Source organism: Berghia stephanieae, chromosome 3 (assembly GCF_034508935.2).
Source record: "Berghia stephanieae isolate SIO BIC M18660-M18661 chromosome 3, UCSD_Bste_1.3, whole genome shotgun sequence".
Taxonomy (NCBI): Eukaryota; Metazoa; Mollusca; class Gastropoda; order Nudibranchia; family Aeolidiidae; genus Berghia; species Berghia stephanieae.
Genome location: NC_088362.1, coordinates 107,378,023 through 107,390,311, shown reverse-complemented (window position 1 = coordinate 107,390,311; position 12,289 = coordinate 107,378,023). Strand labels below are relative to the sequence as shown.

The following is a 12,289-nucleotide window of genomic DNA, read 5'->3' as shown; positions in this document are numbered from 1 at the left end:
GACAAAACTTTCTTAAAGCGTTTTACAAGGGGCTCCTAGGCAACAGCAACACTTTACATGTATGACGGAACATGACGTTTGTTAAGCGATAATACTTTTGTTTTTGTTTTTTTGGACAAAGACAACGCTGTTAACGGCTAGGTATTCATTCTACACCTGAGGAGTACGTGAGGAGAATGTGAGTAAAGACCAATTTCTAAAGATCCCACTATGCGCCGCTCATTGCGGGACTCGAACCATGGGCATTCCGGTTCGAATGCGAGTGCCATACCACACGACGACATCGCAGCACAAAACCCGATACATTCAATAATATCTGGCACAGTAGGACGTCCATTGGTTTTTATTTACAAAATGTTGGGCACAGTGTGACCACGTGATGTCACTAAAACTAACGCACCCCATAACCAGTTAACTGTAACACAATGGAAAATCGCCTATTTAAAAATTTGGCCAGAAAACTCGTCCTTCCAATATCGAATCGATTCAAATAACCCTCATTTTGCCAAAAACTCTCAAAACTGGGACTTTGCGAGGTCCCAGGTTTGGGAGTTTTTGCCAAGATGAGGGTCATTTGAATCGAGCGATATTTGAAGGACGAGTTTTCTGGCCAAATTTTTAAATACGTGTGCTATTCCATAGTACGGCATTTAACTGGATAAGGTCTGTGATTTATCAATGATGTGCTCTGCGCCAGCACTCATCAACAGATCAGCGTACTGCCTGCCAGCTATTATTGGAATATGTGAAGTCCTTTTGGTACCAGCACGTATAAAGATTTAGATTTGATAAGACCTACCCAAGCACAAAGTCTTTGTATTCATTCTGTAATCGCACTCCACCCTACCTCATTTTATCAATGATATAATGGTTAACCTCTGTTTTATGTAAGTACGTTTTTGAATGCCATCGTTGTTGATAAATTTATCGGATTTTTATGTCTTTCCAGTGTAGTGATTTATTCCAATCGTTTGAACCCACAATGATTTATGCTTGATGGAACAGTCAAAATCATTCAAAATCAACGTTCGGGGAGTTTGATTTAACGCCATTTTCCAACTATGAGAGAGAGAGAGAGAGAGAGAGAGAGAGAGAGAGAGAGAGAGAGAGGGAGAGAGAGAGAGGGGAGGGAGGGCTAGAAAGAGAGTATGCCTGGGTGAGGAGTAAAAAAGATAATAAAGGGAAAATAATAGTCTTATAATTAGCAATATAAAACTGACAAAAGAAAAAATGAACATAGCAGTTTTAATAACCAGATACTTAAATTCCATACACACAGTGAAAACTCCTCCAAAGTGCGTGAGCCAGTATTTATCTCAGTTTATGTCTGTGACATCTGATGGACAAAAGTAGTGCTTGTTATCGTTTAGACTGGACATCGGTATACTGAAACGCACTTACCATCAAAGTTAACCCTTCCTTCGTTCATTTAGCTGTCCAACATTTTGCAATCTGTTGAAATAACAAGATTCCTTTGAATGGGGACGTACTTCTTCTTAGCTGGGAGGGAAGATTTTGGGGAATCCATACCAGCAAGAGAAGACAAGTGGTGGCTGACAACTGACTTAAGTCCAAGAACTTTACGTCAATCCCCTTGAATTAAACAATCCCGACAGCGTAATCCACTTGCACTAGATGTGGAAACAAAACGAAAGACGCATAGTCTCTGGTGGAACACGCATTGTGACTCATTTCGATGTCGGATTTAGGAAGATTCATAGATAGACACACTGGTACTGCCCAAAAAATGTGACAGAGTTACAGATAATATGATTATCAAAAGAAAGTGGACAAAATATGTTTTTATTATTGGCCATGGCAGCATTAAACATTTCTTGATCTCTGATTATCCTACATTACAATGTTCATTTTCTTTTGGCGATCATGCCAGATTGTAATTTCTGGTGGAGGTGGAGGGTCAGGAGTAAGTTTTTTTCTTTTTATCAAGATGATTAGGGCATTATGGGTCTTTGTTGAATGGATTGATCATCATTACATTATAGTTTAGTGGGGGAGGGGCGGGGGTCGAAATCAGCCTACTGCCTGCCAGCTCTTTGTGGAATTTCTTTAGTTCTTTTGGTACCACCACGTCTAAAGATTTAGATTTGATAAGACCTATCCAAGCACAAAGTCTTTGTATTCATTCTGTCATCGCACTCCACCCTACCTCATTTTGTCAATATTATAATGGTTAACTCCGTTTTATGTAAGTACTTTTTTTAATGTCATCGTTGTTGTTAGATCTACAGGATCTTTATGTCTTTCTAGTGTATCTAGTGCTTTACACCAATCGTTTGAATTTACAATGGTTTATATTTGATGGAACCATCATTTCTTACCGTTCAACGTTCGGGGAATTTGATTTAAACGCCCTTTTCTAACCGCGGGAGAAAGAGAGAGAGAGAGAGAGAGAGAGAGAGAGAGAGAGAGAAAGAGAGAGGGAGGGAGGGACGGAGGGCGGTGAAAGAGAATATGCCTGTGTGAGAGAGTAAGAAAGATAATAACGGGGAAATAACAGTCTTATAATTGGCAAAATAAAACTGAACAAAAGAAAAAATGAACACAACAGTTTTAAAAACAAGATACTTAAATTCCATATACAAAGTTTTCACTTTAGAGGAGTCGGTGCTTATCTCAGTTTATGTCTCTGATGTGTGACGGACATGAAATAGTGCTTGATACCGCTTCGACTGGACATCGGTATATTGCCAAGTACTTCCCATCATCAGATTTTAACCTTCCTTCGTTCATTTAACGGCCCAACCTTTTGCAACCTGTTGAAATAACAAGATTCATTCGGAGATGGGAAGACAACTGGTGGCTGCCAACTGACCTAAGTCCAAGAACTTTATTTTTCATTTCAGAGTTGAAGTAAGTTTGTCTGTAGCCATCGTTGTTATAGCCTGACCGTGGCCTTCGTAAAGTTATGGCCTGACACTGACCAAAAAATGACGTCAAAATGCCAGTCTTTTGCCACAAAAGAAAACAAATCGTGAGTTGTATTTAATAGTTCAATCAATGAAATAACTTGTTTCCATGAGCTCTACTAACGACAACTCACTAGGCGGTGCAAAAACCAAATAATGACGTCAAACTGCCAGTCCTTTTGGATTTCAGTGTCAGGCAATAGATAGCCTTTGTTATTGTTTTTGCCATCCGCGTTTGTGAGTTGTTCTCACTAAACTGTATTAACCAGACTATAAAAGTTCATGGTTACACAGAGTTTGTGTGTTGGTCCGTTATACTTCCGGATGGCAATGTTGTGAACTCCTTGGCCAAGCGCATTCTATCATAACGATGGCTACGGCCTGACACTGAAACCCAAAAAGACTGGCATTTTGACGTCATTATTTGGATTTTTGCACCATTAGTGAGTTGTCGTTAGTGGTGCTCCTGAAAACTAGTGGTCCCATTGGTTGAACTATTGAATACAACTCACGATTTGTTTTCTTTTGTGGCCAAAGACTGGCATTTTGACGTCATCTTTGGTCACTGTCAGGCTATAGATAGAATGAAGTTGACAATAAACAATAAACAATAACATGACTGAAATCGACCTCGTTCTGATCATTGTTGTTGTTTGAATGCCGCCAAATGGGTGACCAGTTCTCGATCATAATATTCTCACGTCAAAATTTACACATCGTTTTCTATGTTGGTTCTATAGATAGTTCGAAGATGACGTCACTTATGTCTTTGTTATTGTTTTTTGCCATCCGCGTTTATGAGTAATTCTCACTAAACTGTATATAACCTGACTATAAATGAGCATGGTTACACAAAGTTTTGTGTGTTTGTCCGTTATACTTCCGGATGGCAATGTTATGAGCTTCTTAGCTAAGCGCTGACTATCTGTTGATCAAGCGGTGGAACAGTGGGTATTTTACTTAGACACATACTATTGATAGTCAAACCTGTGTAGTTTGCTATGTTGACCAATCACTGCGATTGACGCTTATTATGACGCTTGTCCGAGAGGCGTGCTTATCAAAGTGTCTATTATCATTAAAATATAACACACACCAGATCCAAACGGACCTGACACGAGAAGGGAGCGAGTGATCGGTCACTTCTTTATGTAATGGGGTCAAAGAACAAGGAGGTAAATTTTTTAATTTTTCTTTATTTGGATTGAGTCCAAATTAAAAGAAAGTATCTTCACTTCTGTAAAAGGTATTGAATTTATACGTTTAGCAGAATAACTCATAACATCCGCCAGCCGAATATAGATAGTTCGAAGATGACGTAACTCAGGTCTTTGTTATTGTTTTTTTTTTTTTTTTTTTTTTTTTTGCCATCCGCGTTTATGAGTAATTCTCACTAAAGTGGGTTAACCTGACTATAAACGATCATGGTTACACAAAGTTTTGTGTCTTTGTCCGTTATACTTCCGGATGGCAATGTTATGAACTCCTAAGCCAAGCGCATACTATCTATACGTTTAGCAGAAAAACTCACAACATCCGCCAGCCGAATATAACTTATCCACACACAACCATGAACGTTTATAGTCTGATAGAATTTTGTTGTTTTTTGTTTTTTGTTTTTTTTTTTTTTTTTTGTTGTTGTTTTGTTTTGTTTTGTTTTTGTTTTTTGTTTTTTTTGTTGTTTTTTTTTTTTTGGGGGGGGGGATTGGGTTGGGGGGATTTATTGTTTTGTTTTATCTTTTTTTTTAAGCTTGCTTCATATTTTGTTTTTTGTTTGTTTGCTTGTTTTGTTTTTATGATGGGGTGGGGGGGGGGTCGTTTGTTTGTTGTTGATTTTCTTTTTGTTTTTGTTTTTGTTTTCTTGTTTCTTTTTTTGTGGGAGGGGGGGCGGGGGGGGGGGGGGAGGTTCCTCACAGTGACATTGTTTCAGGTTGTATTGAAAACAAAAATTCTTGATGTGCCTGTTTCATTCCGTAGTAGGGTATCATTAACTCAATTTGAACAAAATCTGTATTCATCATCTTTTGTGTTAAAAAAAATAAAAACTCAGACTCGAAAGTGAAATAGTTTTCAAGAGAAAAGCCTTGTGGTACTTTCCGTTTAATACAATACAAAAGGTATAAACTCCGGTTTCACGGGCAATAAGGCTTAAGAAATTACTTTATTATTAAATACCATAGGATAAGACGAAAATACAAATTTCTCGTAATCAATATTGTGTGACTTTCTAAACTTTTTATAAGCGCTATTGAATGTCAAAGAACCTGGCAATAGACCAATAATAGATAATTATTAAAGAGATTCATTGAAGAGAATATTTTTTATTCTGACATTCACTTCCGACAGGAATATTTCAGTTAAACCAGGAGATTCTTCGTCAGCTTATAAAGAAATTCAATGTTTAATGTTTTGGTTTAAAGAATAATTTTAAAATGCAATCTTTCACAATACAGTTTTTTTTTTTATTGAAAAGCGGATATAAGTTGTGAAATTGCTGGGCCTGGCGAGAATCTAGTACTGCATCAAGGTAAAAATCTATTTATATTATTATAATAAAATTGAGCTTTTATATAGCGCAATATCCACTAAAATGTGCTCAAAGCGCTTTACAAGGGGTCTCTGGTCAACAGCAACATTTAACATGTAGGACGGGACGTGCCGCCTGTTAGGCGATATTACAATTTTTCGGACAAAGACAACGCTGTTAACGGCCAGGTACTCATTTTACACCTGAGTACGGTGAGAGAATGTGAGTAAAGAGCCTTTTCCAAGGACTCAACTATGCGCCGAGCGCGAGGCTCGAACCCAGGACCTTCCGATCCGAAAGCGAGTGTCATACCACAAGACCCCATAGCCGCACTAATATCAGATCACGGGTTTTCCCTATTTCACACAACCAAAGTATGAGACGAAAAACACCCAGTCTAAAAATGCACCCCAAACGATGGCATGGCTATTATTATCATGTCTATGAAAGTTGACGGACCGATAAGTTTCTTTCAATCGTATTTTGAATTCACGACAAACAGCTTTCTAATGGTAACACTACCCAACAATAATTTGGGGTACCTAGTCAGTTGTGATACCAAATATTATACTGTGTAGTGGTAATTTGAGTAAAAGTAGTGAAATATCCCGAGTGTTTTAAAAGGAACAAACATCATATTGTTTGCTTGGTATGTATTTTTTAAATTTATTTTCTTGTTTTGGACTATTCGATATTTAGTATTCGATACGTTTTAACGTTGTTATGGCCCCAAACTCGTGTCGCATTTGTATTTTGGTTTAGAATTTTGTGAAATCCTAATGACGTCAAAATAGGAACATGACATTTCTGTTATACATTATGAACTATTTTTTCAAAGAAAACATTCTTAAATCTAAAAACGTAAATGTCAATGTAAGTGAGACCCTTAGTGTTACTAGATTTCCAGGCTACGCGACACCTTTAAATGTGATTTATAATTAGTTGATTTTGTATTTTTATATATCTTTATGTTATATTTAATTTTATTATTATACTTTATTATCTATTATGTATTAAATATTCATCATCATCTTATTATTCTTTTATATACCTCATTCATCATCATCATCATCATTATATCATATCATATCATCTTATTATTATTATTATATTATTATTATTATTATTATTATTATATATTATTATATTATATCTATCATCATCATATCATCATCATCATCATTATATATCATATCATTATCATTATATTATATTATTATTATTATTATATTATTATATTTATTATTATTATTATTATTATTATTATTATTTTATCATTATATTATTCATTAGTATTATTATTACTATTATTATTCTTATCATTATATATTATTATTCATTATTATTATTATTATTATTATTATTATTATTATTATTATTATTATTATTATTATTATTATTATTATTATTATTATTATTATTTATTATTATTTTATTATTAGTTTAATTATTGCTATTCTCACTTATTATCTTCATCATCATCGTCACCATCATTACCATTATCATCATTACAATTGGTGTTGTTTTTGTTGTTTGTAAAGAGATTTTCTTTTCAAGTTTGTTTATCTATTGTTGCCTTTTCATTCGTGTAACATTAGTAATGTGTAATATCGATAACGTTTCTAACATTCTAATGCTTTCCTCTCCTTTTCCCAATCACCAGTTGGAATAGCCCGTCAACCAAGCGATCGAGTTCAAGAGGAAACGTTCATATTCATGATGTTTATTATATGGACAGCAGTCTGCGACAAAGAGTTGTGCGTGGATCCATATTTATAAAAAAGGCGATGCTAGTTTCTAATCTATAATTATAATTCTGTGGTAGAAAATAGGATATGGTATTCTAAACTTGTACTTATCCTCGTGGCAGGAAAGTATTTTGGATAAGAATAAGACTTCTATATTTGTAATCGTGAATAAATTACTTGATTAGAAACGGACTGCGATCAAAATGGCGGCAGCACCTTTCGTCATTGAACGGAAAGTCCAGTATCACGGAATTTGGAACACAGGACTCCAAGTCACTGATCAATTCCTGAAAAACATTGCACAACAATTTGACACAAAACCGCCATGTCCTACGTTCCTCACTCTCGGCGTAAACGCCATTACTCTCGTTGTTCTCACGAGAACTGGAGAGAAGGAGCTTCACCGAGATCACATCGCATTCGATGCTCTTCGAGAAATTGCCGTGAACGCCTACAACCCAAAATGTCTGATGATCCTGTACATCAACAAACAAAACAGATTCAGTATTATTGTGTGTTCTTGCCTTGACAATAATGAAGCAGTGAATATTTCATTAGCCTACAAACAGTTGAAAAACTACAGACTTGTAAATGCGAATAAAAACAACAACCACATCAAACAGAATAATTGGACTTTGAAAAAGAGTTCGCGAGATTTGTATGCAGCGAAGGCCAGTCCTAATGGCAGCGGGCCTCGAGATGACTCTATCTCGACAAGGAGCCGGACGGAGAGCGGAGTCATGAACGAAACGTTTGCATTCTTGAATAATGAAGACGTCAGCGTCAACGGGGATGGTGATCATGATGATGACGTTTTTGGTGGATTGGAGCCAGTGGAGAGGGTACCTGTGAGTGGAGATGATTCTACAGCCGATGCCTTCCATGCTGGATTACAGGTGAGGATCTATACCTTACACTAATAATATATGCGTATTACTGTCACCTCATCCCATAATCGTATCAACCGTTGAGGCATTGTTGTAGACTTTCGCGGAAATCTACCTCCATTCCATGCTGCTTTCAGCTTTCATTAGAAGGCAATTCCACCCTAACCCACTTTAGTCTTTGATGTCATCTTTCCCAACGCTTATTTTGTCTACTCTTTTTCTACCCCCTTGAACGTTGTTTGTTTGTTTGTTTGTTTTGTTTGTTTTTTTTTGTTAATGTTTTGTTTTTTTTGGGAGGTTTTATTTGTGATTTTTTTTTTTTGTTGGGGGGGGGGGAATAGTTTTTACAGTTTAGCTCAATAGGTTAATTTCCGGTGGTACAAAAATTCTAATCCTACACAGCGGAATGGAAGCTCCGTTACTTTACGTGTTGTTGAATGTCATAAGCCTTTCGACTCAGGATTAAAACAACAGTGCTTGCTCAAACAATATTTACATGGGAGTAGATTGGAACCGCGTTAATTATGTCTCGAGTTCCTCGGTTTCGTCTAGTCGCCAACAGCCGACTAGTGACAGCAGTTAGAACCGGAAACCACAAATCGGGGAAAAAATGGTTTGATTTTGCTTGACAAAGATTATTAACCCAATACGGGTCAGACTCAGGCAGACTTGAGAGAGACCATCATGACCTATCATGCCGGCCTCTGCATCATTATTTTGTGAGCTCCTGGAGCACGTGATTAATAAAATGAAACCCTCGGCATGGTGATGGATATCCAACGCAGTTTCTAGTTTGCAATTCGCCTTTTGCACTTGATGTCTCTACTTACTCGTCGTATTCTTTTGGAGTTACATGCTGGGAATGAGCTCCACTCTTGTCTTCCTATTTCTTTCTTGCAGTACTCCTCCGTCCACAGTCCAGTCGAGGCCTTGAAGTCTTCCATCCGGGATTTCGTTGACCAGTGTACCACGCGAGAATGACTCTACCAAAAAAGATCTAGATATGCTACGGGGACACTCAGAGTTGTCCCCGCGAAGTATCTAGTCTGCTCGCGTACGCCAATTAACTTAATCTTTTGGCGATAGAGTATCTGGTGTAGCTTTGGCTCTTTACCATATTCTTTAAGTTTTTATAAATTATTATTGAATGATGGCGTCTTATTTGTCCAAAATATTTCAATTTTCTTGTCTTTATAGTGTCTAATAAAATGTTCCACCGTATAAAATGCCGCTAGCTTGGTTTATTTTCTTCTACAAGCTATAAACATAATTGCATAATCCCCCCCCCCCCCCCTCCCCCTTTTCCAACAAACGGCAGACGCATCTATAACTAACACAACTCGAATTCCATGAACCCGACCGATATATTTGGAGGATAAATTAAATAGGCATAATTTGACAATTATATTGTTAAAGAATTGTGTCTGCAGACTGTCGTGTAAGAGATAAATACCCCAAAATGTTTGTTTTGATCTAGAAACGCTTCAAAGAGTATCTATTTGTTTAAAGGATAGGCAGCCAAATCACCTCTGCCCTAAACTGACAAAAGACTTTTTTTTTCATTTTGTCCAGAAAACGTGTATCTCATTACTCGTAATGTATAAAAATAATCATAAAAGCTTCAAAAAAGAAGAAAATACCAAACACGGCATGTTTCCGGTTCGAAACCCTTCTTCTGACTATACCAAGAACAATAAAAACGTTAACACATCACTCTGGATTTATTTTCTGTCATCTGTCTGGATTTAAAGTGATGTATTAATATTTCTGCTGTTCTTGGCACAGCTGGATAGTCTTTGTTCTGAACCCAAAAGGTAACGAGTTCCAGTCCCCGTCGTGATATTTAATATCGAGCAAGTCATCTGGGCCCTGGCGCACTTTACAACAATTCACTGCGGCGGACACCTCGGTATCCATCTCCTGGAGTAGACATCACATAATTCCTTGAGATAATAGATGGATTTTATCTGTCATTTCTATTCTCTTTTTTTGGGTCATGCTGTCAGGCTTCGGAACTGCATAATTATCTCTCCATTCCCTGCCTGCTTTCAAACGCTCTTGGATTGTTAGGTTGGTGAAGCTTCATGGATGAGTTTTTTCTTGTCTCCCGCCGTTACAGTATTTTTCACATTCAGTATTATTTATCTTCCTTATATTCAAAAGATGTGTCGATCACTATTAAGGCACTTTTCTTTATAATATAAGTGGTTAAGTTTGGCCAAAATCGGTGTACAACAGACAGGCCAGAACTGGTCCTGTTGCGTTAGACAGGTGATCTAAATTGCTTTTTAAAAACTACAACTAGTGTCCTGGAAGACAAACATTTCCATTATGAGATCAAATCAATTATGTATACATATTATGTCATCGCGTGTTTTGTCCAAAAAATAATTAATTGTTTGCCCTTGTTTAAGCGCTTGTGTCGATAGACCTAGGCTAGACCTTTCATAAATATCTTTGTAAGCTTGAAGTTATGTTTTGTGTGCACGAATGTTTGAATTGATTCTATGAAAATGTAATGCATTTTAGAAATAAATACATTTCTTAAAGTCAATGTGACCTTGTGGTTGTCATAATTAGCGCACTGTATGCTTGGTTTGGGTTCTATAGGGAATGAGCTTAGCGGAAGAGTAGCGTCCCTTGATTGGACGTCACCTTACAGAGAGAACGTCAATTTGGTTTTGAAGTGTCTCAAGCCGCTTTCACCGGAAGCGAGGACGAGAGACGCATGCGCACAACCAACATGACGTTCTCTCTCTAATAACTTTTCCGCCGGTGACGTCACAGACTATGGGTGACGTCCAATCAAGGGACGCTATTCTTCCGCTATGCTCATTCCCTATATGTTTTTAATGTCGTTCTTGATCACGTTGACAATGACTTCAATATAAAGAGAAACCGGTTTTATGAATTTACGTACATAAAAACACTTCACAGACGATTTATGTCTTCTAAAAGATGATTCCTTAGTTTTAAGGTTGGTTTACGAGAAAGTGTATGGGACATAGTCATGGAATGACCCAAAAGGACGAGAAGATTGAATGAGAGAGAGAGAGAGAGAGAGAGAGAGAGTGTGAGAGAGAGAGAGAGCTTGACAATTTTTATTGATTTTGTAGTGGCTGAAGAAGGGTTTTGAACCCCAAATGTTCTTTGTTGAGCATTGCGTTCTTTTTTAAAACTGTTAAATCACTTTTTGTACAACATTTCTTCAGTAAAGTAGGAGCATTGTCCTTTAGACTTCGGGACTCTCGGGCCTGTGGTTTAACAGTAAATAAATTGTTTTCTACTATTATGGGCATGACATGAACTCTGGGAAGGCAGAGGGGAGAACCGGAACTTACTTACTTATCCGAACCAGCGACCACCTGAGCTCTAGCCCTTCGGTCTTGTACCATGACGTAGAAGTTAGACGTCTTTTGTAGTTGTTCCAGGTGACTATAAAGTGTGTTACTGATTCTTGGATTTGGGGTGGGAGAACCGTAAAATGAATTAGTCTAATTGGGAATTTTAAGCGGGTTACATAGTTTACATAACAGTTGGGTGCTTTACCAGTGAAGCCACTAGCTAACCCAGGCAAATGTGCTGGGATACTTAAATTCAATGGCACCTTACGGATGTTGATATTTCCTCTGCCCTCAGGTCAATCTTGAAGACCAGCTTCATAAAGCAGGATCTATTAGTTCCCGCTCCTCGTTCGTTTCCTTACAATCTGTCTCCGACGAGGTCAAGGTCATTGAAAATGGAGGATATGACCCCGAATCACCAGGAATAGATCAATCAGAATTCTTCAGGAGGGAGCCCATGAACGAACTGACGGGGTCGCAAAGAGAGGCGTAAGTATCTTTTTGACATAATCAAACGTGTAATGGAGACTGTTAAACGAGAATGGCTACTTATGCGACGATCAGCTTCCTTAGCAGCAACGTCTCTCTCTCTCTCTCTCTCTCTCTCTCTCTCTCTCTCTCTATCTCTCTCTCTCTCTATCTATCTATCTATCTATCTATCCATCTCTCTCTTTCTTTCTTTCTTTCTCTCTTGCTCTCTCTCTCACTGTGTGTGTGTGTGTGTGTGTGTTGTGAGTCTATGTGAGTTTGTGTGTGTATGTGTGTGTGTGAATGTATGTTACTCTTTCTCGTTCAAAACACACAGCCTCTCTAAATCTCTCACTCACACTTTCTCTCTCTCTTTCTCTCTCTCTCT

General features: G+C 37.5%; 1 protein-coding gene across 5 annotated transcripts in view; it reads left to right on the top strand.

Annotated features, from left to right (window-relative positions):
• The window catches only part of LOC144969115 (uncharacterized), a 50,426-nt gene that overhangs the window by 23,971 nt on the left and 14,166 nt on the right, over positions 1-12,289 (top strand). For 3 of the 5 annotated variants that reach the window (XM_078908174.1, XM_078908177.1, XM_078908179.1), the window contains exons 2-3: positions 7,118-8,098; positions 11,729-11,922. In XM_078908174.1, the coding sequence (XP_078764300.1) occupies positions 7,406-8,098; positions 11,729-11,922 (887 nt within the window). In that variant the 5' untranslated portion in view covers positions 7,118-7,405. Of the gene's footprint in view, positions 1-5,400; positions 5,455-5,891; positions 6,104-7,117; positions 8,099-11,728; positions 11,923-12,289 lie in introns of those variants that run through there. The other 2 variants (XM_078908178.1, XM_078908176.1) reach the window with 2 other exon arrangements.